Here is a 26,184-nt window from a genome sequence, read left to right as displayed (position 1 = left end):
AATACAAAATGTAAAGTATGTATCAATCTCTCAAAACACAATATTAGTTCACCCTTAATGCACAGTCAAATGTTGTTTACTGTTGCTTAGACTGTCTTAGATTCTCTGAGCTAAATCATTTATAAAGCACGTTTCAGAAAGATGATGACTTGAGTGCAGTGATGCATTACAAGTCGCAGACTGCCTTGTGTATTATTTCTCTCTCTCTGCCCTTCCCAGCCCCGTCCCTGAGATCCGCTGGAAGAAGTTGGACGGACAGCTGCCACCCAATCACGAGGTGCGGATGGCAGGGGCTCATCTGCACCTGAACAATGTGCAGTTTGAAGACGCAGGCAGCTATCAGTGCGAGGCGGTGAACTCGAGAGGAAAGGACTACCACGCTGCACGTGTGTCTGTAGAAGGTAAGAAGTGTGTTGTCATTCCTATGGAGTCATTGGAGTGCCATAATAAAGAATAAATGTGTAAAAGAATAAGAAAAAATACACGTGAAAATATAAAGAGGAATAAATAAAAAGAATAAATAAGTAAATAAAAATGTGGAAATATAAAGATAAATAATAAATAAATTAACAAATAAGTAAATAAAAAATGTGGAAATATAAAGACAAATAACAAAATAAAATAATAATTATAAGCATTTTCATTTATTTTCACATGATTTGCTCATTTTTGGTATATATATATTTATTTATATATTTTTAAAAAATATATTTTTCTGAACATATAAACTACTCAGTTTTTTCAGTTTATTTCTTTCATTTTTATCTATTTATTTAATTTTATATAATATAATTTATTTATTTTTATCCCTTTTTCTTTTATTTCTTTCTTTTTATATTTCCACATTTTTTGATTGACCTATATATTCTTTTATTTATTCCTCTTTATATTTTACTACACTTATTTCCTTATTATTTTACAGATTTACTCTTTATTATGGCACTCCTATGATTCCATACATGTCAGTCTTCTTCTCTTAAAACAAATGACATGGAATAAATGCATTCATTCAAATGTAAGTTTTACAGGCTTTACCAGCTGTATTGATTCTCTGCTGTGCACTGCTTTTCACCAGCCCTTTGTTCTCATCAGTACCTCGTATATTTTCTCAGGTTTTTCTTTCTTTAGATCTACCACCTACTGCAATGCCCCAAGTATCATATCATATATTATTTAGCAGCTTTGTAGTTTCCTTAGATTTTTCTCAAACACTGTAACTCTGATTTGCTCATTTGCAGCTTTTCCTGAGTGGGTGGAGCACATCAGCAGCACAGAGAAAGACCTCGGTAGGGATTACACCATGTCCTGCATAGCCAGTGGCAAACCTGAACCACGCATCCGCTGGCTGAAAAACGGAGAACCGGTAATATAAAATAGACTCAGAAATCTTAATTTAGCTATAGCTGTAATATACTGTAGGCAGAGCCCCCTTGGCAGCTCCGTGAAGTCTCTTAGAACCTGTACAGTGTGCAGCCCAGGGTTGTTACAGTAGCGCAGCAGTGACAGGAAGCTGGCGCTGTGGCTACACATCATGTTAAGAGAAAGCACCTGTTGGTATTGAGTGGGTGCCAGCATGGGTTGTGCAGCCCTCCATAGAAATAACTGCCATCAGGCCTGAAAAATACCCAGGAGAGTAACAAGTAGTGACAGCAGCGTGGGAGAGGTTGTTTGATTATATGCAGCTGGATACATCATTACGCATTAATGACATCCTCTCCCAGTCAAATAAACTAATTGTCATCTGTACCTCTGTGGATGTCAACAAACCGCAGTTTGATTTTAATCATTTGCTTACTAATGGAATTTAAATTGTATGAAAACGTTGAAATGTAGAATGATATTTTAACTTCACACTCTTGTTATTTCCCACAGTCTTTCGGGAAAGAGATGAGGTTCAGCAGCTTGACGTTTGACGATTCAGGGATGTACCAGTGCATTGCAGAGAATCACCATGGCATCATATATGCCAATGCAGAACTGCGTGTGTATGGTGAGTCCCACTTTGGCTGCATCACAGATTTAAAGGTCACGTTTCAAGCTGACTAATTGGAACTCATTAGAACTTCTGGAGCCCTATTCAAACAATCTATAGTGCATGGTCTAAAGGGCATGGTGCAAGTGCATTTAGGGCGTGTCCTGGTCCACTTTTGCTGGTTGACGGCACATAATATGGGCGCAAAGTAAGGCACAAGGGGCAAAGGGGTTGTATTTAGTCTCTCCATTAATCATAGGTGTGTTTTGGGCATAACATGAATTATCCCAATCAGAGTGTCATCTCCCATTCCCTTTTAAAATCCAGGTGTGCCTGCACATTAGCGTATTGCTATTTAAAAAGCGGATTCTGCAAATTGGAGAAGTGGAATCAGATCGGCTCCTGCACGAAGTGAAAGTGCGCAAGCATATGCATGTGGTGCTTGGCCGGTGGACCCTCTGTCTCTGCCATCTCCCAATCCTCTGTCCCATCAACAACTCCATTTGACTGCATATGAGCAAATGCACCAATAACCTATCTAACCGGTGCAGGGGGGGCAAAATTCATTATATGATAATAAGCACTAGGCTAAATGATAAACGTGTATTGATAAATAATGAATAAATGAAATGTATTGCTTTCCGATGTAACCCACAAGGGGTTTGGACCGGCTGAGCGGAATCCTACGAAGCTGCTTTATGCACGTGCTTGCAGCCGGACACACGGATCCATCAACCTCAAAATGCCACCGTTTCGGGGGAGAGGGCCCGCGAATTTTGAAGTAGCCTACGTCTGCACTCGCACACACAGAGGGATGAAAAGAGGAGATGCCACAGAGGCGTGTGTGCACTGTGATCTCTCTGGTCACAACGGTCACGCCAGTGACTGGAGGAGAGCCTCACTTCATTATATTCCATTATATTTTGAATTGTTACTTTTTGTGTTTTCCTTAACATAAATAAAAACATTGGTCTAGCGCCGGCACTTTATGTAACAGGAGGAGCGCTGCTGCGTATCCCTGTGTGTGTAACAAGTAGTGTACGCGTGTTGTGAACCTAAACCTTAAAGGTCCAGTGTGTGGGATCTGGCGGTATCTAGCAGTGAGGTGAGGAGATTGCAACCAACTGAAACTTCTCCCGTGTGCCAAACGTGTTGGAGAGCTATGGTGGCCGACGCAAAAATGTGAATGGACGTCTCTAAAGACAGTTGTTGTAAGAGTAGCGTAGGAGCAGAGCCAGTGCGTAGAGTGTGTGTGTACGTTGGAAGTGAGTTGTGATGCAAGAGAGAGAGAGAGAGAGAGCGCCGGCGACGGGAGCAAGTAAAATTATCGATTCCGGCCCAAGCAGGAAAAGTGTTGGTTTGTCCGTTCTGGGCTACTGTAGAAACATGACTGTGCAACATGACTGTGTGAAGAGGGGACTCGCTCCCTACTGTATGTAGATATAAACGGCTCACTCTAAGGAAAACCAGATTCTTATTATCTGGTGATTATAGACTAAAGAAAACATACTTATAAATATTATATTCCATTTCTGCCAATCGCTCCCCGTAGTTGTTATACACTGGTCCTTTAAATAGCAGGAAAATACTGTGCCAGACTTAAGACCAGGTCCATTTGCTAATTTCAAAACATGGGCGCTGGATGTGAAATTGACAACTGCGTCGGTCTAAAACTAGCAATGACCGTTGGGCGTGTAAGATACGGCCCATGGAGTGCAATGTCTGATGTTATAAAGAAAACTGTTTCCAAAATTTGACTTTGGTCATCCAATGTAGCATGCACAATATGTTACATCAGCACACTACACATTTTTATGAATGTAAAATGGACCATAAATGTATGCATGCCTGCAGTCGCATATTCTACTTAGTTTGTGACTGATGAATAATCCAAACTGTCCCTCCCCAGCCTGCGCTCCCACATTTGAACACAACCCAGTGAAGAGAGTCATGGTAGCTAAAAACGGCCGGGTGGTGATCGAATGTCGACCCAAAGCGGCTCCAAAGCCCTCCTTCTCCTGGAGCAAAGACACCGAGCTCCTTTCCAACTCTACCAGGTGAGCAGCCTCTTAATAAGAAGATGGCACACTAACTTCCTTTTGTCTTCTGATCTGTAAATATAGAGAGGCTGGTTTATCATGGCAGAGTTCTCCTTTGTACTGTAGTTTTTAATGCAAATATTAGTCCATATTTTTCTGTGACTGGGGGACACATCTGGGTCAAATTAATACAAGGATGAATGTAATGTCTCACTACTCTAGAGGGGATCTAGAGTTGATCCCCTTCTAGAGTAGCAAGACACATACAGTATAGTGATTTGGGGGATCTAAATAAACTCAAGATCTTCTAAATGTTAGTGTTGTTGTTTGTCAGTGATTGCTATGCGCTGCTCTGCTGTCTGTCTGTCAGTGGTTGACATTAAGCTCATTCTCAGGCTCATCAGCGTGGACAGACTGGATGTCTAAACCCCTGTCTCGTGCTCCTCACTGACAAAACAAGCCTAATCTGTGAGCTCTAAGACCCCCAACCCTCCCCCCCCCCACACCCTACTGTACACACCCCCATGCACCACGGTGGGGACTCACTAAGAAAGAAAGAAAATAGAGGAGGAGCAGCGGCCAAATTACTATGCAGCATATGCCTCATGATAATCTCTATGGTGGCTGTCTTGTCTGAGAGAGGGTGTGGAGTAGTGACGGGGCAGCTGGCACGACGCTATTTGTCATGCATGAAAATGAAATATGCAGAGGAAAAATGAATCAAACATTGTTGCCGTGCTTTTAGCGCAATTTAATGTTGCGTCTTGCTGAATAGTTTCAAGTTCACATACTTGCCGTTCTTGGAAAACCATACATCCCATTAGGGAAGCGGCAAACAGTCCGAGTGCTTTCATCATTTTTCATCATCCATGGAATAACATACGCTGGACTTTTGACCTTCACATCGTGGTGAATATTTTATATCGCATAGCTCTTTCTTGTCGGTGTGTGAAGAATTAATTCTGGTTTCTCCTCAGGGTGTTCATCTGGGAGGACGGGAGCCTGGAGATCCTCAACGTGACTCGATCAGATGAAGGCAGGTATACCTGCTTCGCCGAGAATGACCGGGGCAAGGCTAACAGCACGGGCGCTCTGTTGGTTACAGGCAAGTTCCACCTAATGAACAACGCTTAATTGATAACTCTCTTTACAACTCTTTCTTTGTAATGTTTCCAGGGCAGTTGGTGTTGCTTTGACTGATTACAGCCTTTGCTGGCAATCATTCCTGTCACTCTCAGTCCCACCAAACAGTCCCGATCTCCAAATGTTGAATTATGGCCTTCTGAGCAGAGTGACAGTATTCATATTCAGTCATTCCCCAAGGACAGAGGCCAGAGGGGATGCTTTAGATCAGATGTGATAAGTCAAGGGCTTAGTCCTCACACTGTTCAATGATAAATGAGGAGAGGACTTGAGTTATGAACTTGTTGAAATTGTTTGATTGAATAGCGAATAATAACATTTATGATTTTTTTTTCTTGGTTCTTTTCTTTAGACATGTAATCTCAGCTGTCAAACATGTTTAGTTTTTTACAGTTGATCTCTGGTGGTGCTGGATGCACAGCTCTTTTCTGCCCTCTTCTGGACATTTGTACACATTGAAGCTATTTCATATTAACATCATATACTTTGCTTTGATCCGTCTACTATGAGACGGCTCATGAACTATAATTTGAAATATGATTTATGAAATTAACATGAATTAACTAACTAATTAATTCATCAATTAGAAATGAATTGTGTATAAGAGCTTAGAACATTATGATAGAAGTATATGAGAGCCATTCCCATGCTCTATTATGTCTCATAATGTTGCAGTGATTTTTGGGTTGATACCATTTGTTACACAGATTTAGTGCTAAATTTAACCATTTATTTTACCTCTTGAGAATTGATAAAAAATGATCAATAATCCCTCCAAAATACCACATTAAGACACCAAGACCTTGAGGAACACCAGAGAAAAACCATGCTGTGATTCTGCATCAAAAACTTTTGACATTTGATGATTTCTGCAAGAATTGCATATTCCGGTGATTGGATGGCGAGCACTTCTGTTCTGGAAACTGCTCAGAAACCCCCTTATTGTCAGTATACCTAGGAAAGCCATCCATCCTCTGAATGCCCTAGGTCTCTAGTTTGTGGCTGTAAAGTTTCATGAGGCTGTGATTATACTGCATGCAATAAACTGCATGGTCTTTGCCCCAAACTACATGTGATTATCATAAAGTGGGCATGTCTTTAAAGGGGAGACTCGTGGGTACACATAGAACACATTTTCATTCACATAACTTGAGGTCAGAGGTCAAGGGACGGCCTGTGAAAATGGCTATACGTTTTTCCCTTGCCCAAATGTAGCATAACTTTTGAGCTGGCATAACATGGTACCAATGGATTCCTCATGTCTTGTAGTTTAATATGATACCGGTATCTTCACTCTAGCTTTAAGGCCGAGCCCGCTACAACGTCTTATGTAATTTACCTGCTATTTTCATTTTCATTTAAATCACATTTCTAATACCCTAAAAGACCGATCTCTTTCTCATAATCACTGATCCCCTCATCCTCTTGTGTTTCTCCCCAGAGTCTACAAAGATCACCTTGCCGCCGTCCAACGCTGACGTTAAAGTGGGTGAGAGCACTACGATGCAGTGCACCGCGTCACGTGACCCCTCTCTGGACATCACCTTCATCTGGTCTGTGGATGGACGGATCATTGACCTAGACAAGGAGAGTCAACATTATGAACGCACCCTGGTGAGTCGTCATGTTGTTTAGTTAAGTATTTTAAAGAGAGATTAACATAAAAAAAATCTAAGTTTAGCTTGATAGCCCCAACTTTGCCCCAACCACAAAATCTCGGCTGAAGCTTGGAGTTCATCCACGTCAAATCATATTTCAGGTCTGTAATATTTTTATTGGAATACCTGAAGTGGAAAAGTACAGCCTGCTTTAAATGAATATGACTCTAAAAGCCATTTCACATTCCTTCCCTGAGTGGAGTAGTGCATTGTATATCAGTTTAATAGCAATTTCCGCTAACATCCATTATTGTTGACATGACCTACTCTCTCTCTCTCTTAGTGCAGCTCTAACCATCAGTTAGCGGTTAGCAATTCTCATTTGTCACTCTGCCCATTAGGCAAACGCTATTATGATTGTGATTGATGATAGCTCATTTTTGTACACAAGGAGGATTTTTCCCCTCGTAAAAACGGGGTCCAGTTCCACTTAATACTGTTTGTGTGGTATTAGCCAAGCCAGTTTGACTCTCAAACAGCGAGTTCATGTATTTTTTTAAAGTGGGTTTTTGTGATGGTTTAACCTTTCTGCAGTGAGAGTGCTAACTAGAGCAAACAATGTGTGGAGCTTGACATTTCTTCATAGGAAAAGAGGTGAAGCCCTTTAGCTGCAGCTCATGTCCAGTTCACCTACTAATTGGATGCTCAAGTTGGATATCTCAGTCCCTCTGGTCTTGCAGGATTACTTCGTTTGAAATAAAATCTAATTTTCCATATTTCAAGATGAGTTTCAGGCTCAGTGGAAAAATATCTAACAATATAATTTAGCTCTGACAAGAACACAGTGGGAAGGCTTTGCCTCGTGATGTATGATGCTTTGCTCACTCCTAAATGAACTGTTGTTTTGTGCAGAATGGAAGCTTAAACGGCGAGCTACTTATTAAGAACCTCCAGCTGAAGCACGCTGGACGCTACACCTGCACCGCACAGACGCCCATTGACAATGTCACCGCTTCTGCCCACCTGGTTGTCAGGGGTGAGTCATGAGTACTGCAATTACACATATGCATACAGTCACCATGTATATAAAATGTCTCAGAGGCTCTGAAGACATATTTTGGTCGTGTCTAGAAGGTAACCCCCAAGTTTCGCAACTTGGGGGTTACCTTCTAGACCCGACTACATATTTTCTAAATCAGCTTCATACTAGGAGAGACGGGATCCAACATTAACACACTATTCTCTGTCAAAGTTCTAACAGTTTTGGTTATTCTACACAAGAGATGTCTGTATTTTGTGTTTTGTCTGTGCTCTTTTCACTGTGGATTGTTTGGGTACTGTCAATCAAATCTTGATTAAGCTACGCCCACACACTTCTGATGAAGCAGTGTGTTAAACTCTTTAGAAATACTCCCTAGTATAAAGATGTTTTTCAAACTTGGATGGGTGCTTATTTATGATTATTTAATGTTGTACAGAAATACTTGAAGGGTAACTTTGGTATTTTTCAACCTGGACCCTTTATTCCCATGTGTTTGTGTCTAATCAATGTAACGTTACGTTCTCTAAAAATGCTTCTTTTTGCCACTGACAACCTCAGAATGTTATTATATATTATATGTTATTATGTCTGGCAAAAAAAACGTTCTCTTGATCCGGTCTGTTTGTTATTGTGTCCAAGTCCCGCTCAAGGAGAAGTCTTGTCGTGAAATCTGAATATCCGTATACTCTGGCTCAAATATATTCGGACGGCCATCAAATTCAAAGACCTCATCCACATTGTCAAAATAATCTAAATATTCAGCCATGTCATTGAAAGTCTATTAGATAACACTAAGCTACGCTTTCTGTACTCCGACACAACAAACTCTGCACGACTGGCCCTGGCGTTTCCACCATGGATGTATTCCTCTATTCCACCGTTGTGTTCCGGCAACACGTCACCTCGCCAGATTTCAGAACGAGACTTCTCCTTGAGTGAGACTCTTTCCATAATATCAGACACTTATTATAACAATCAGAGCTTGTCATGGCAAAAACAAGCACTTTTAGGGGACGTAAATGACAGGGCCAGCTTGCCCCAATAGCACATATTGCAGCCTGTGAGCAGCTGCCGTCTACAGCGCTCTCCCTCAGTACTGGACCAATTTCAGAAATTGTTGTCCCCATTAGTCAGTTAGACACAAAAACATGGGAAAATAGGGTTTAGGTTGAAAAATACCAAAGTTACCCTTTAAGATTTTAAGCTAAGTTTTCAGGGGGTTTAATGACATAGAGCTTATTAAAGTGAACACAAGACAAAAAAATTCCACAGTTCACCACACACATATTTCGAAACTACTCATTAAAATGTTCCCCCAACTCCTTATTGTCAGACTCTGTGTGTGAAAAAAGAGAGAAGAGACAGAGAGAGATAACACAAGCGCTGTATTCACCCAGCGCATGTTTGAAGAGAAAGAAATCCCTCCAGAGTAACCAGACTGTAGCCGTTTTTGCCAGATAATCTGTCGACCCCGAGACTCCATGCGAAGGAAAGCAAGCAAGAAAGTGCTGGAAAACATTATATATCCAAAAACAAGTAACTTGGGAAATAAATGTAGTTAATTTAATGAAGTCTTGGTAAATACTGCTGCTGTGGTTGCATCATTAAAAAACAGTTGTAGATTTGATTAAACCGAATGGAGCAAGCAATGCTTCTGTGTCATTAAGAAGTGTTTTGAATAGTGTCAGCTCCCGCTTGTCTTCATTATAACTGAATAAAGTGGCATTTTTTATAGAGCAGCGAGCGTTGTTGGTATTACAGCAACTATTATGTTTATGGTTGTGTAATGCCATGTGATGAGTATTTGATGACTAAAGTGTGTAGGACTTCATAGATTTCTATCTTTCACCACAATATTTTGATACGGAGAGACGCTGATTTCAGTGCTTGTTCTTCCAGCCACATGCAGATATCAACATGCACAGAATAAACACTGCCACTCTTCCGCAGTGCTCGTGTCCGTCATTTACTGCATTTCACCTCCTGGATGATTCATCAGGTTGTTTTCACCCTCCACTTCCTGATGAGTGAGAGCTTGCCTTACAGCCTCCCCTCGAGTCTTGAAACGGGCCCAGTGTTGGCGGACAAAGGGTCTCTTCAGATAGGAACCTAGCCGCGATCTGGTTGCCAGTGATCCCTGTTGTGCCCTGGGTGTGCTGCCACCGCTGCTGTTTTCTGAGCAGGTGTTGACAGATGGCCAGGTGAAAGCACAGCAGCTGACTGTAACGTTTCCCAGAGTGGAACCAAAACACAGGCCCTGGGCTGCTCCTAATGGAGTGCCAAATGCCAGCGGTCCGGGGCGCAGCAAGGGAGAGATGAAAGACGGCCATTTATCACGGCAGATGAGGAAGCAGATCTGCTTCAGGAGATTGTCCGAGCTAAAAAACACAGCTCTGCACCTGTAGCTTGTTATTAGTAGGGATTTGAGATAGGGAGAAGAGCTGTTTTCATATGACGGGTGTGTGTGTGTGTGTTATTGTAGCGTAATGTTACAGTGGAACAGTGTTGAAATGTGGCTGTGTTAATGTAATTGTCTGTGAATTAGTAAAACTATACTTACACTTTATTAAATTTGGTTCTTGGGATACAGTATATCAGTTACTGAAGCACTGAAGCTATGGCTGGGCAATATGGCTAAAATCCTTTATCCCGATATAGGTCATTTCATATCTCGATAACAATATAAATCACGAGAGAGCATGTTTTCTGGTAGTTCATTAAATAAATAGTCTATATGAAATAACCACATGGTAAAGCCGTTTGTTGTACACTCCTGTGTGAATTAAATACTTCAGTATTTTCTCATTTTACTAAAAACTTTAGTGCAAAATGAACATAGCAGTTTCAAGTGAAATTATAGAGGAAAAAAAAAAATATTTCCAGATATAAACTGACGGTTTATATGCATACTACACACAAATACAGAGTAATCAGATTAAGACAATAGTTTGATTTAACTGAGTTTGAACAGATTCTCTGTGAAATTTGAGTTAGTATGTGCTTATTATCAGTTTAGACGACGTTATTGTGTATCACGATATCCCGATATATGATTTCATCAAAATATGATTCCATTGAAAGAAGATAAATTATCATATTGAATCAGGGCCGGCATTGAGGTAACAAATGAACAAATAGATAAAGAAATAAAGAAAGAAATACACTTTTCACTCCTGTAACTCTCGTTGTAGTGGAACTAACTAAACACTTACAATATCAGGGACCAATTGTTTATTTATCTTATAATAAATACAGTAATTTATGAAAAAAAAAAATCGTAATTTTTGTCTTAAAGGGACTATTTGTAACTTTCAGAAATGCTTGTTAACAGCGACACCTATGGCCGTGAAATCAACGAAAGTCAGCGTCGGGCTCGCGCTTGCTCGCTCTAAATATACCTGAATGAATGTCGCTCAAAACAGTGAGGCGACACACGTCAGCTAAAAGCACAATATCACTCTATATTTCACCTGCTTGGCAGTAATGTTAGCTGACCAGACGAAGGTCTCTCCATGAACATGATTTAGATCTGATCCTAGTGTTGGCTTTTCCTGCCTAAGTGCAGGCTGATGCAGCGGAGCTCTGCAGCGTGTCTCCCTGCTCTCTCCGCCTGCAGCCGGAGAGAGCAGAGGAGACACCGGCACCCGGTCGGTAACGAGAAGCCAACGTAACTCTCTGAAGAGCTCCGTCACTTCACAAGACACGGGAAACCTCTGTTGGTCTGGAGGAGCTGCAGCAGTTATTTCTGCACAAACGTCCCCTGTGCATTCACTAGATATTCTCAGAGCTAAACTAACTCTTCTGCAGTGTGTAGTGAGCGCGCGTTCACGTCTAGAGGTGGAGGACATATGCTAACGCGCATGTGTGGCGACCCGCTACATTTATACGCTTAAAAAGTTACAAACAGTCCCTTTAAAACCATTATGATGTCTGATGTGTGTTTGCGGTTTTGTTGCCGGCCCTGTATTTAGTTATAGCCCAGCCCTAACTGAAGCTTGTCAGTTCAAACACATTGTACTAAGCATCCATATGACACAGTGTTGTACAGACATGGGGAATCTGTACAATATTCAATCCCTTACATTGAATTGTAAAAAAAAACTGTAGATTTTTCTCTACTTGTAGAGGAGAGGGGAAGCTTAAGGGCTGTCCAGCTTTGGCTGTCTAATCGCCTTACTTGTCTCGGCTCATATTCATGACTTGGAAAAAGTAAATCCTGGCTGATTTCTGAGGCTGTGGGTTGGGAGGCTAACCTTGACACAGTCTGGGTTTTCTATTAGGCCATTTTTATGTTCCAAAGGAAGAATCAAGAGGACCAAGAGAAACACTGGATTCAAAGGGCTTCTTTAGTTCATATATGTCAATAGGCTTTAAGCTCTAATGCCTTAATCCATGTCAGTCTTTGCTGATGTCTTTTAAAGAAGAGACTAAAAAAAAAAAAATGTGAGGGCTTTGATGTGCTGTGTTTCATATACATCAAACAGTGGTCTTTTTGGAGGCTGGTATTGAAGCATAAAGTTGTTAAACGGCTCAGGACTTTTGCCAAGAATTTCCCCATGAGCTTGAATAAAGCCCTTTCAATAACGCTATACACTCTTTCTGTCTGACTACAATTTGTGTGAGCAAGTAAGACGTTCACTATCTGCCTGAGGGACACGTCAAAGTGAGACTTTAACTTGTGAAGGCTAAGGGACAATGTCACTAATCTCAACTGTGTGGCCACACTTGAACCCATCATCCATCAAACAACACTTGTCTCTTATTCTCTTCTTTACTCCAGGTCCCCCCGGTGCCCCAGGTGGGGTGCGAGTGGTGGACAAAACTGACAAGACTGTAACGTTGCAGTGGAGCCGTGGAGCAGACAACCACAACCCCATCTCCAAATACACCATCCAGTACAGGGACTCCTTCTCGAAGGATGTCTGGAAGAATGCCACCACATGTGAGATGTCCAGCACACTACTTGGTCAAATAAACACTGCTACCTTAATGCTGAGCTGGCTCTGGTGTTATGATAATTTGGGTCATGCCACATAGTGATGTTGTAGGCCCACATGGTGGTTAATGTCTCTTAAAGATGGCTGAAATATAATTTAGTCATGCCTCAGAGACTTAAAGTATAGGAATGTGTTCTGAAAATAGTCCTTCGTTATTGTTTTAAGGATATTTTTGTTAAATAGAGGGATAGCACAACCTATGTTGTATAATGTTTTAACATGCAGTGCTATAGTTTGGGCTTTTTTGGCATTGTAAAATGAAATCTGTGCTTTCCTCTCTAGCTCCCACAGACGTAGAGGGGAATACGGAGACGGCCACAGTGGTGGATTTGTTCCCGTGGGTAGAATATGAGTTCAGAGTGATTGCCACCAGCGCTTTGGGGACAGGAGAGCCAAGCAGCCCGTCACCTAAAGACAAAACTAACGGAGCAGGTAAGATATCATGTCCTGACTTTGGGCTAACATTCGCTTATGGTATGAAGACTCAAAGGTCATGGAAATGTGGTCCTACAGTCCAGCTTTCCATTCTGATATTTATTCTTCATCATTCTATTATAGCGCTGTTTACTTATGTTAAGTATCACTGTGAGTCAGCAGAAATCCCATCAATCTGAACTTCCTACAGCAGAAGCATGCTGCCAAACTCACCACACAAACCTCTACAAATGAGCACGTTGCTGAAACTATATACTGAAATTCAATTATAAAATGGAAATCGCAGGCCTACAGTGACCTCTCTTAAAAACACAACCATCAGGCGAGAGTGAGCTACAGGGCAAAACAAGAGAACTTTTGACTCTCTGTCTCCTTCCGTGGCAAGATTCCCACATTGACATTAAGGTGTTGCATTTGGCACAGGTCAAGACATTGATATTGTGTTTGCAGAGGAAGGATGTTTCTGTGCTGCTGCCAGGGATAGGTTACAGCCTGTGTGGGTTGGCGTTGTTTGTGTGGATTCTTAGCATGTGGGTTCACAGTTTCTGCTGTTGCTGTCTCATTGTAGTTCCTATGGTGGCGCCCTCGGACGTCAGCGGCGGTGGAGGGACTAGCAGAGAACTGACCATCACGTGGAAGGTAGGTCTGCACTCTCCACTGGACACAGAGGTCAAAAGGGTCATAAGCTCATGTTAAAGCTCACAGAGAGGAGACATGCTGCCATTATCTCACCTTAAATTCATTTTAAAGTAACAGTATGTAACATTTTGGGGGATCTATTAGCAGAAATGGAATATAATATTCATAACTATGTTTTCATTAGTGTACAATCACCTGAAAGAATCGTTGTATTTTCGTTAGAAGAGAGTAGAATGAGCCCTTCATGTCTACGTAGTGAGCGGGTCCTCTTCATGGAGTCCGCCTGTTGCTGGCTCTAGCGAGAGTCTTTCACATTTTCACGTTACCTGAAGGCCACCGTAGTTCTCCGACACACTTGTGAAACTATGGTAACGTGAGCCGCAGAGTGCAAAACCGTGGTACCGCCAGCCGCCGTCTGACATCCGTTGCTCCTAAAGTAGTATTATTATGGTAAGGATGGCTTCTGAGCGAGGTCAACGACGTTATCGTGGTTTTTCACTCAACGGCTCACGTTATCGCAGTCTTGGAAAGGGAGGAGTAGGTGGAGGAGTACTCAGTTGTTTGCAATCTGCAACCACACCCCTAGATGCCGCCAAATCCTACGCACTGTACCTTTAAGTGAGGGAGAACGTTTTGAATTCATAATAATGATAATAATTTATATTTTAGAACTGTTGCAAAAAGTTGCAAAAAGTTGCAAAATGATTCACAGAAGAATAATAATAAACGAGACAATAAAAAACACTGACAACTATTCCAGTGAGGTGCTGGCTTGCAGGCAGACATAAAAAAAAAAGAAAATGGATAGTTGCATTTATTTCAACTTCGATCAACATTTTGGAAAAACAGGCTTTTTCAGGGCCATCATTTTGACAGTACAAATAAAAAGTGGTCCATGAATTTAAAGGAAGTCGATGATGAGTTCCGAGTCACTTTGGAAGACAACAACAGATCAAATATATGGCAGAGAACTGTCAAACCACAGAACATATAAAGGAACTGAAGCATTGAAGTCTCATACTTTGTACCAAACAAAACAATCACTATCAACAAAAATCAATGAGTGAACTGAATCATTATCCTCCATTTCCCTCCTGTAGCCGTTGATAAATTAACTCTCATTGGTAAATTGCCTTTTGCTTGGCTGAGGCATGGCTTTTCAATTTCCGAGCAGCTTGAAGATGAGGTGATGTGTCTTGAGGTTAGCGGTGACGGTGTCTAATGCAGGCATGTCATACAGGCCGTATGATGTGTGAATAAAGCCAGAGTGCCAACAAAGGAAATGAGGCATGAGGACAGATCAAGAGGGACGAGCTAGACATTTTTACTGAACAGTATGGATGATATTCATACAGCGAACTCTGACAGGATTAAGTTTAATTCACACTAGGGACACGCAGGCTTGAGAGGTGTGCTGGATAAAACATTTGCCACGTTAAGTAATCTTTGATGTTTCTGTCATCAGCCTGTACAGCCACAGTACTACTCTGGGCCTAACTTCGGCTACATCGTGGCCTTCAAACCACACGATGCATACGAGTGGAGGAAGGTGATGGTAGCTAACCCCCAGGCCAAGCACTACGTCCACAAAGACTCCGCCATCCCTCCGGCGACGGAGTTCCAAGTCAAAGTCAAATCGTTCAACGACATAGGAGAGGGACCCTACAGCCTAACAGCCGTCATTTACTCTGCACTGGACGGTAAGCACCGAAGAGATCTACAGCTCTCAACGCTGAAGCATTAAAGGGGGAAAATGTGCCAAACTGATCTCAGAACGATGTCACAGATCAACCATGTACCTGTTTTCTCTGTATCACAGGGAATGAGGAATTCTTCAATATGCCAACACTCTGCTATTTCAATCTGTCAGTGTCAGCTACTTATCACCAGCAGGGCTTTTCAGTGGAGTAGGACTCATTTAATAGGAGTTCTCATGTATAGTTGTGAGGAATTTTAATACCCCTTGAAAGTGAACCCATCTTCCCCTCTCTCCGTCTTTCCTTGCGGGGGGATTATCATGATCTATGTAGCATGAACCAGAAAGCTGATAATTCGCCCAAGGATGCAAAGCATTTAGCCTAGTTATTAACTTCCACTGACAGACAGTTGAGATAACCACCGGCAACCCAGACATGATGGGTTACAGAGATGCCCCGTTGCCACGGTAACCCACTTTTGGGAACGCTTGCCGCTTGAGTGTCTGTGATTTTCTAACTAAGCCTGCTCTGCCGCCAGGGGTGTGACCGTTTGTGTTTGTGTGCATGCTGGTTGTGCAGTATTATTTTTGCTTCTGCGTGCAACACAATGACAGTATGCAATGTATTTTGGTTCAAGGCCCAGCATGACAATTTAACAGTCAAGGACAGTTTCCTGGCAGGGGCAGCCTACACACAGTGTATCACCAGCCCATAAGTCACGGAAAAGTGTCTGAGTGCCCAGTGAAGGAATGTGGGCCAAGAGAGATTTCTGTCACTTCGCTTGTTCCTTACAGTGATTAATACGCATTACTAAAATGACGCTTTAGAAAAATGGCTTCAGTGAGGCCAAAAGACACAGACGAGGAACGTTAGATAGTTTATGGTCAGGGTAATGGCTCCATTAGCGCGTAAATATGGTCATAAATATTAAATATGCTACGTTTGATTCTTGTGCAATATGAAGATTACCTCTGAAGGACTTGTTCTCTTACTGTAACTAGGGCTGTCAATTGATCAAAATATTTAATCAGGATTAATCACATGATTGTCCATAGTTAATCGCAATTAATCACACATTTTTTATCTGTTCAAAATTTACCTTAAAGGGAGATTTGGCAAGTATTTCATTCTCTTATCAACATGAAGGTGGGCAAATATGCTTGATTTATGCAAATGTATGCATATATTTATGATTGGAAAACAATTAAATACACAAAACAATGACAGATATTGTCCAGAAACCCTCACAGGTACTGCATTTAGCATAAAAAATATGCTCAAATCATAACATGGCAAACTGCAGCCCAACAGGCAACAACAGCTGTCAGCGTGTCAGTGTGCTGACTTGACTATGACTTGCCCCAAACTGCGTGTGATTATCATAAAGTGGGCATGTCTGAAAAGGGGAGACTCGTGGGTACCCATAGAACCCATTTTCATTCACATATCTTGAGGTCAGAGGTCAAGAGACCCCTTTGAAAATGGCCATGCCAATTTTTTCTCGCCAAATTCGGTGTAAGTTTGGAGCGTTATTTAGCCTCCTTAGCAACAAGCTAGACATGCTATGACACGGTTGGTAATCGGTACCAATGGATTCCTTGATTTTCTAATTTCATATGATGCCAGTATCTTCACTCTGCGTTAATGCGTTAAAGAAATTAGCGGCTTTAAAACGAATTCGAGTTAACACGTTATTATCGCATTAATAGTAACAATATGCTACGTTAGAGTTTTGTGTGTGCAATAATACAAAGGTTACCTCAGAAAGACGCGTCCTTGAAAATGGTTCTCTTACTGAGCTATTAACCTATTTACCAAACTGTTCTGTGTGTCTCTCCTCAGCTCCATCTGAAGCTCCTGTACCTGTTGACAGCAGAGCGCTCTCTGCCACAGAAGCCATCGTGGTGTGGCTGCCTCTGCCACAGAGCAATGTAGATGGATACCAGGTCAGTAGAACATTTTACAGAGGCGTCTTGGAAAAAAAAGAAAATCGGTGAGACGAGCTACGGCTTGTCTCATGTATAGCAGCTAAAAACATGTCTTTGTGATTTGATTTAAAAAGGACTTATCATTTTCAGGTTAGGCTTGTGCCAATTGACGATCGGATCGTATATTAAGGATTGAAGGAATGATCGCTAATGATCGCTATAGGAATGATTCCTACATCGATATTAAGGCGATTTTAACTAACTTACCATCCAAACTAAGATGTTATAAAACTAAATCTAGAATCTGCGCCCTACTGTGCATTTAGAGATGTTTCTGGTGGAGCGGCAAGTTCGTCCGCTGAGGCCTGTTAATCAGCACAAGTGATGAGTGAGTTTTAAATGCTTAATTACAAACCAGTTTGCAGTCTCTTTTCCATGGATCTGACTACGCGCGTCTCTGTTCTCCATATGCCTGCTCACCAAAACTTTGCTCTGCACTCCAAAAGAGTAGTTATGGATATGATTTGGATTGTGATATATATATAAAGATAAGATAATAATGTTAAACGTAACATAATGCTGTGATATTGTGGTGATCAGCATATCGGTGATCTCGAGTAACCATGATTGGACGATATGAAAATAGAAACATATAGGTACATACTTGTATTTTGGGTTTCTACTAGAATATGTTTACATGCTTTAATGTTCAATAAAATGCTTTACTTTCCTAATATCAGCTGGACAACAGCACCTCTTTTTACCCTCTGTCTGCAAGACAGGTTTTATGCAAATGTGTTACTTGGTGACATCACCACGTTACGGAAGGCATCTCAAGCAGTTCAGGAGCAGTTTGTCTGTGGGGGAGAGTAACTCCCTTTGGCGTAGACTTTGTAACTTTGCAGACCTTTTACATGCACAAAAAACTATATAACACACTCAAGGAAAAGGAAAAGCACAAAAGCATAAGTAGGTCCTCTTTAAACTACTGTATATGCTTGCTTTATGCATGAAGTATAGTTTACCCAATTTTTCTAAAAATCTTTTTCATTCTTTTTTTTCAAATTTTAACACCCATTAGTAGAACTTTTTTACCCACTAGTTTCTATAAATTAGCTTGTATTAGCATTTCCTCTTTCCTCATGCTATAAATCAGTTCTTATAAGAGCTGTAAAAGCAAGGTTTGTACACCAAGCTGGTGTTGGATCCCAGCCATCTCACCTGTGCCCCATTGTGTCTCAGGTGAAGTACTGGAGGTATCAGGAAGACAGTGAGGGGGTTGCCAAGACGGTGATTGTAACCAGCAGTGAGAACCACACCAAGCTGGAGGGTATGAAGCCCGACTCCCACTACCTTGTTGAGGTTCGGGGCTACAACTCTGCCGGATATGGGCCGGCCAGCACGCGCCTCCAGATCTACACCAAGAAAGCCCGTATGTTGTGCTTTGAAGCAGTCTAGTATTGACCAGCAAGGAAAACAAAAACATGTATTTCAGAGCCATGTATAGTCCTTATTTACAAGAATATGTCATTTTATTTTATACTTGTTATTCATTACCATTTTTGTGTCATTTAACAGCTCCAAGTCAAGCTCCCAGAATAATTGGTCAAAGGTTTAAGGGCCCGTTAGTGAATATTGCCTGGGAACATGTGGAACCACTTCCTAACGAGTCATCGATAGATGGTTACAAAGTGAGTACATTTACATTAATGCAGATTATATTCTCTGAGTGAAACAGTAGTTGCTGAGCACCTTACATTTCTTCTGAATGATATATGTGTGTATACCTAGGTGCTGTTCAGGCAGGAGGGCCACTCCTCGAGCACTCTGTACACAACCAGTAAGCGGTCCATAGACATTCTCCTGCCCGGACATGGGAACTATGTGGTGGAGGTTCGGGCGCATTCAGAAGGGGGAGACGGGGCTGTGGCAAAAATCAGCATCACAGGTAACAGACAGACTCCACCATTTACTTTACTTTACATTTACTCCCCTTCATTCACAATTCTGAATAATGGAGTAGAATGTAGAAGGGCTGGTCGAAATGGCCATACTTTTCCCTTCCGATATAGGTAATTTAATATCTCGATAACGATATATATCACGATATAGCATATTTTCTGGTAATTTAATAAATAAGTAGTCACTATGAAATAACCACATGTTAAAGCTTAGTTATGTGTACTCCTATGTGAATTAAATACTTGACAAATGAAAAGTACTTTTCAAAGTGACTTTTTTCTCATTTTAAGTATTTGAGTGCAAAATGAACATAACAATTTTAAGTGAAATTATAGAGAAAAAAATAAATAACCGTAGGCCTAGCCTATATCGCGATAGAAAGGATATAAAAATATATATACAATAGACATTTTTGTATCGTTTTGCAGTATATATATTCATATTGCCCAGCCCTAGAATATAGTATTATGATAATACTCATGATCCTTGTTTCTTGCCATATTTATAACACTTTGGATTGCTATTAATATTACTGTTTTGCATTCTAAAGTAAAAAGACATTTTATTAAATAGATATTACATATTTAAAGACTATTGTAGTAAACTAAGGGGCAATATATAGGTAATAATATACATTTGACAAGTAAAACTATTAAATAAAGTGATCACTAAATGGAAACTTTGAAAGCAGGAGACTAAATGGAAATGTTTAAGCAGGAAACAATGAATTGTTATGTTACTGTGAGTTGTCACGTCACAGGTAGTGCTGGTAAAATGAGTTGTTGTTAGGTCAAGGAGATTTAATAATCACTTACCTAAAACCCTGGCGAGCTAACAAATAGACGCAGACAGATAAGAAGATAAGCTTTGCATAAATTAATGGAATTTTAAAAAGTAATAATAACAATTTAACCACTTACAGACAGAATAAGAAAATGTAATGATCTTTTAATTTCTGTCTTTACTGAGTTTCATAATGCAAATCATTTAAATGCAGATTTCAATTAAACTGCACTTCAATTAGGCTTATTTCTAACATAATCAAACCATCTAAAAGTGGAAAATAGAACCATTGCTTATATTTCAATTAGACTCTGCCTGTCTCATTGATTCTTGGTTTACTTGGCCTACTTTTAACCCTCTGAAATCGGTGGTTTATCATCTGACTGGCATTAACATTACTGTACTTTGAAGGCCGTTTCGGGTTTCAGTTTCTAAGTAAGCAGACATACATGGTGGCGTATGAATCTTGAGATTGCGATGAATCCGTTGGTACCAAACATGTCGTGCTAGCTTACTGGAAAATGGGCTAAATATCGCTCCAAGTTTAAGCTGTCTTTACCTCAGTGACAAACGGCATTGTTATGGCCAGGCTGTTTGTGCCTAGCGGCGGCGCTGCTCTGGAGTCTGTCTATTGATCAGTCAATACACTGAGCATGTTTTATTAACAGTACAATAACTTGATTTATATATCATGTAGAGACAAGCTGAGAAAACCAGTTGAACATGCGGCTGTGTGGGAATTATTTAAGAATTTTCAGACTTTCAAAGGCACAAAAACAAGTTTGAATATAATCACTGTACATGTAAATAGATTGTTACATGTTGTATTTGTTGTATTTGTGCTTATAGATAGTGAAACAATATTTTCTACTACCTAGAACTTTTCTATAATAATATTTTGAGTGATTTTTACTAAATATTTGTATATTCTTATGGGTGCTTTTGTTATGTCTTTGGGGTTGCTGGCCGCTTTACACTTTTACACAAATTTACAAAATGAAAAGTCAGATTTATAGCTGAGTTTGTGCTGGAAAAAAAAGATACCATGCATGTGGGGTAATGACAGTTTAAAAGCTGCTGAACAAAGACTAAAATGAATAGAAAGTCTGCAAAATGACCCAAAATCCACCTGGACTCCAAAGGGTTAAGAGTTAGATTCAGTGTTTAAGTTATTTTCTTTTCAGTAAATATGTGTCATCGCTCTAATAAAGTGTTAAAAAATGGAAAGTGGGTGTCAGAAAAGCAGGTGGCACTTTATGACTTACTGATTTAGAAAAATGAGACGTCCTTTCAATTGTGTTTTCTGTAATCTATAATCTCTATGATTCTGTCGTCACCCAGGTTTAGTTTCACGTTGGTGGAACAAAAATAAAGAAACCTTTCAGTCATCTAATCACATTTTAAATCCATAGTGCTGAGGTGACACACTGTGACTGTTCATTCCTGGCCTGCCATTTGCTAGTGAGATTATACAAGGTTCAGAGTTGGCGGTAGGTTATCATTTGTCACAGCTAGAGGGTTCCCATGGGCCGGAGCAGAGCTGTCACTTCAGGTTTCATACCGTAGATTGGAGGGCTAAGATGGGAAACTTTACGGTCCGTGACTAAAGCCCCGATAGCCCCCTGACTGGATCCCCTCGCTGGCTGATGGACTGACAGGTAGGCTGACTGGATAGAGGAGGCCTTAAGCCTCTGTAATTGATCTTGATGAGTAGAGGAAACCCTTCCTGCGGTTTTCCTTATCCCTTATCGCTCAGTCCAGACCCATCTGACAGCTTGATTTCACAGACCCGGGAATTTAAGCCGTGGGGGATTTCAAATGCAGGGCATTGACAAATGGAGGGGCATTTAAGGTGATCTCCACACAGATGGGGTATAATATCACACTTCACACACCAAACATGCTCTTTAGTTTGATGGATGAGAGCTGCACACTCTTGGGATGTGTATTTCTTTCCCCTCAAATCAGCAGCAAATTTGACTACCAGTCCAGGTATTTTTTGACATCCTTTCATGTCTGTGTGTCTCTCAGGTGGAGGTGTCATGTCCGCCTCGTCTCTCGGCGTCCTCTCCCTGCTCCTGGTGGCTGTCCTCTGCCTGAACCTCTGAATGTAGCGCCATCTTTGTCTTCACTTCCCGTGAAGGAGACTCTCTATGGTTGACGCCTATAAGGACTTTGGGACTCTTTCCACAATCTTTCGTTTCCGCCCCCGTAAACACGGGACGTCATATTCCAAATCTTCCCCCTCTGGAATATGTTTGTGGAAATAGACATGGAAAAATTGGAAATGGACAAAGACATCCCTTATTTATCCACAAAAAAGCCTCTTTGGAGGAGCGTCAAAGGAGTTCTGTCAACTTTTTAAATATGCCTTATATAAACGACTGCACTTATCTTTCACAATGACTTGTTTTAAAATGGATCATGACTGAAAGTGTGAACTTTACACTTTAGGTTGGCCGTTAAGTCTTTTTACATCATGAAGCCAACCTTTCTTATATAGATAAAGACGCTGTCGGTGCAGAAACGTGGGCTTCATTTGATCAGTGTATCCTACAGTGCATTCCATAGTATAAGGTAAACAAGTATCTGTGAAGGATAAGTGTATGAGTTTATAAAAATGTCTTTCTGTCTTTCTTTACTTACAGTTCAGTGACAGTTTTCTTCTATTGTGTTTTTAAAACGAAGCACACCCTTTGTTACAGAGATACAGTCAAAGCAAATCTCATCCTTTCATACCTGATTTGTATTAATCATAGAGAAAAGAGCAATTTATGTCATGCTGAAATAATATATCCAATACTTGATTTTGCTATCTAATATACTATGGATGTTATTTGAAGAAAAATAGATTGGTTTTGACCTGCAATCGATGCTTATTTACAAATCATAACATGAGCTCTATCGAACAGAATACCACTTTCAAATTGTGTGCATGTTGACTTTGTTACATGGAAGGATAGTTTGAAATGGTTCAGAAGTGTTTTGGGCACATGGATCCATATTTGCAAAGCTGAATGTAAAGCAAACCACAGGAGCAGGAACTGAACTGAACAACATATCAGACATCAAATGTAAAAACTGCAGCAAACATTGTGTGTCAGTGGTTATTTTGATTGCTTATCGCCACCTCTGGTTACATCTGTCAGTGATCAAGGCTTTACCACAACATCTGGGTCATTCTTGAACTAAACTAAAAGAAAAAAAACACTTGGGTAACACTTTATAATAGCCATCATTTATAAATGGTAAATTGATAGTTAATTAAACTTAGTTAATAGTTATTTTACTGTTAACAAACAATGAAATGAGTAAGGGATGATGTACAGCAAGCCGGTCATTGTTCTGGCTGCACCCCTCCGTGTCCTCCAGAGTCCAACATCAGAACTGCGTCCATAGCAACGGTCTGTTATACATAGCAACGGTCTGCTATAAAGAAATAACACACTGTAGAACGCTGTGATTGACCAATCGGAATTGAGTATTCAACAAAGCCGTGTAATAATAATTGATAATGTTTACTAATTATTAATAATGCTATAATTTCTGTGATTTTATCATTAGTTTGTGTAATATGAAATTATTAGTTTATAAATTATATATTGCATCATAGCTGATAAGAGACAATAACAATTACATTCTGATAACATTAGTACACTATTTATTAACAGTTTATTGTTGTACACATTATAACATTTTATATACTATATTAAGCATTTGTTAGTGATGACCAAACAATTTATAAACCTTTTAAGAAATTGTTGTAAATGATCTATAAACATTGCATAGATAGATGGACCAGAAACCTTATTCATTATTGATAAAGTATTAACTATCTATCTAAATAATGTTTATAGATGCTTTACAAAATATTTATTAACCATTGACAAAGTGTTACAAATATCCATCTATGTTTATAGAAGTTTTACAAAACAATTTCTTAAAGGTTTATAAATAACTTTGTAATCATTAACAGATACTTATATACTATATATATATAGTACATAAAATGTTTTACTATGTGCAACAATAAACTGTTAAGTAAGGGATAATGTACAGCGAGCCGGTCATTGTTGTGAAAGAAACCCCGACGTTCGTGACGACCCCGTTTCTTTCACAACAATGACCAGCTCGCTGTAAATTATCCCGCTTATTACGCGGCTACCTACTTAAGAAATAATTTGACAAAAAACGGTCCGCCAGAGTCCGACATCAGAACTGCAGCCATAGCAACGGTCTGTTACACATAGCAACGGTCTGCTATAAAGAAATAACAGACCGCAGAACGCAGTGATTGACCAATCAGGATCGAGTTTTCAACACAGCCGTCTAATAAAATAACATAAATTATAGCATTACTAATAATGGATAAACATTATTAATTACCATTTCATTGTTTGCTATCAAGAAAATAACTATTAACTAAGTTTAATTAACTATCAAGTTAGCATTTATAAATGATGGTTATTCTAAAGTTTTACCAACTCTTTTGTTTTGACTGTATCATCAGGACCTCAGTGGTACCAGCTGGTGCTTTGTAAAGAATGTCGGCATTTTATTTAGTATGAACGTTTTCATTTCATCTCACTCGTTTATGGCTTTGTGTGAGAGTCACTATTAACAGTTATAGTGAATGGTAGCGATGCTCATGCCCTCCAATAATTGTGCAATGTATGATTCATCCGTGGCTACTTTATATTTTCTAATAAGACAACTTGCCTAGCTCCTATAACAGTAATGTAGTTTATTTCATATCTCATTATCTGACATAAACAGATGATAAGCAAAGCCATCTATGTCAGCGGTCATCAAAAGCTCATGACGTTGTTTCTACTGCATTATTTTTGTCTTTTTATTATTAACATGTGATCAGAGATATATAAACATTATCACCTGCTGTTGTTTTTTGTTTATTATATTTGTATGTCATATGTCATGACCCACCTCTAGTTGGACAGCTTATTTCCCTCGAATGGAGGAGAAGAAATGCGGCGTTTTGACCTCCTACAGTTCATTTCCTGTGTGACTGACTGATGCTGGCCGTGCTTCTACATTGTGACTATATCAACATCCACCACAAAGTGCTTTTCCCAGTTTCCCTTCATGCGACAAATCATAAAAGAAAAGAGTTGCCAAATGCATGAATGCCTTGAACTTTTGGACGAAGCAGCGGCTCTTCATCCTAACATGCATGACATTGGAGACGAAGCGGTGCATTACTTTGCAGCAAATCGACATCATAGCGACTTGTCAACCTCTCAGCTTCATGTGAAATACATTCCACTCCTGAGTGACATCCCTTTACGTCAGAGACAGAGTAGATCTAATGTGTGCTTCAGCTGCTAAGCTTCATTAAGCCAGTCATCTCATTGTGGGGAGAGGAAACCTTAAACTGACTAAAGGAATCTCACTCATTCAAGTTCAGAAATGGTCCAGCAGTCTCGCGCACACGATGGTGGGGACTTGATAGCATCACTGGTGGCAGTGGCGACATGTTTGGCTGTTTGCTGGAAGTTCAGTGCTTTGCTGGACTTGAACGGCACTTGTGAGGGATGAAACTCGAACCTCTCATTGGCTGGACACGGTACAATAAAGGTGTAGTTAACTATTGAAGTGCTCTGGTGTTTTCTCTGTTGTTTTGCAGTGACTTTTTTGACATAAGGACTCATACATCATCTGAAAGCATATAAATCAGAAATAAACACAACTTAATTAATTGATTAAAATAAATTGTGAAAGTGTACAAGAGCTTAGAACATGATGATAGAAGTATATGATGGCCATTCCCATCCTCTATTATGTCTCATAAGTTGTTGCAGCAATTTTTGGGTTGATACCATTTATTATACAGATTTGTTGCTAAATGTAACCATTTTTTACCACTCGAGAATTGATAAAAAATGATCAATAATCCCTCCAAAATACCACATTATGACACCAAGACCTTGA

The 26,184-nt window shown here is 40.1% G+C and overlaps 1 protein-coding gene across 3 annotated transcripts in view; it reads left to right on the top strand.

Annotated features, from left to right (window-relative positions):
- The window catches only part of cntn1a (contactin 1a), an 84,159-nt gene extending 60,714 nt beyond the window's left edge, over nucleotides 1–23,445 (top strand). For all 3 annotated transcript variants that reach the window (XM_074632335.1, XM_074632336.1, XM_074632338.1), the window contains exons 9-24: nucleotides 220–401; nucleotides 1,239–1,363; nucleotides 1,873–1,990; nucleotides 3,882–4,029; nucleotides 4,989–5,116; nucleotides 6,596–6,768; nucleotides 7,665–7,788; nucleotides 12,575–12,736; nucleotides 13,074–13,223; nucleotides 13,795–13,865; nucleotides 15,331–15,565; nucleotides 17,405–17,508; nucleotides 18,733–18,922; nucleotides 19,069–19,181; nucleotides 19,282–19,438; nucleotides 22,267–23,445. In XM_074632335.1, coding sequence (XP_074488436.1) covers nucleotides 220–401; nucleotides 1,239–1,363; nucleotides 1,873–1,990; nucleotides 3,882–4,029; nucleotides 4,989–5,116; nucleotides 6,596–6,768; nucleotides 7,665–7,788; nucleotides 12,575–12,736; nucleotides 13,074–13,223; nucleotides 13,795–13,865; nucleotides 15,331–15,565; nucleotides 17,405–17,508; nucleotides 18,733–18,922; nucleotides 19,069–19,181; nucleotides 19,282–19,438; nucleotides 22,267–22,343 — 2,257 coding nt within the window. In that variant the 3' untranslated portion in view covers nucleotides 22,344–23,445. The remainder of the gene's footprint in view (nucleotides 1–219; nucleotides 402–1,238; nucleotides 1,364–1,872; nucleotides 1,991–3,881; nucleotides 4,030–4,988; nucleotides 5,117–6,595; nucleotides 6,769–7,664; nucleotides 7,789–12,574; nucleotides 12,737–13,073; nucleotides 13,224–13,794; nucleotides 13,866–15,330; nucleotides 15,566–17,404; nucleotides 17,509–18,732; nucleotides 18,923–19,068; nucleotides 19,182–19,281; nucleotides 19,439–22,266) is intronic.
- Nucleotides 23,446–26,184: the final 2,739 nt, after the last annotated feature.

Source organism: Sebastes fasciatus, chromosome 4 (genome assembly GCF_043250625.1).
Source record: "Sebastes fasciatus isolate fSebFas1 chromosome 4, fSebFas1.pri, whole genome shotgun sequence".
Lineage (NCBI taxonomy): Eukaryota > Metazoa > Chordata > Actinopteri > Perciformes > Sebastidae > Sebastes > Sebastes fasciatus.
This window is presented reverse-complemented; position numbering and strand designations above follow the sequence as displayed.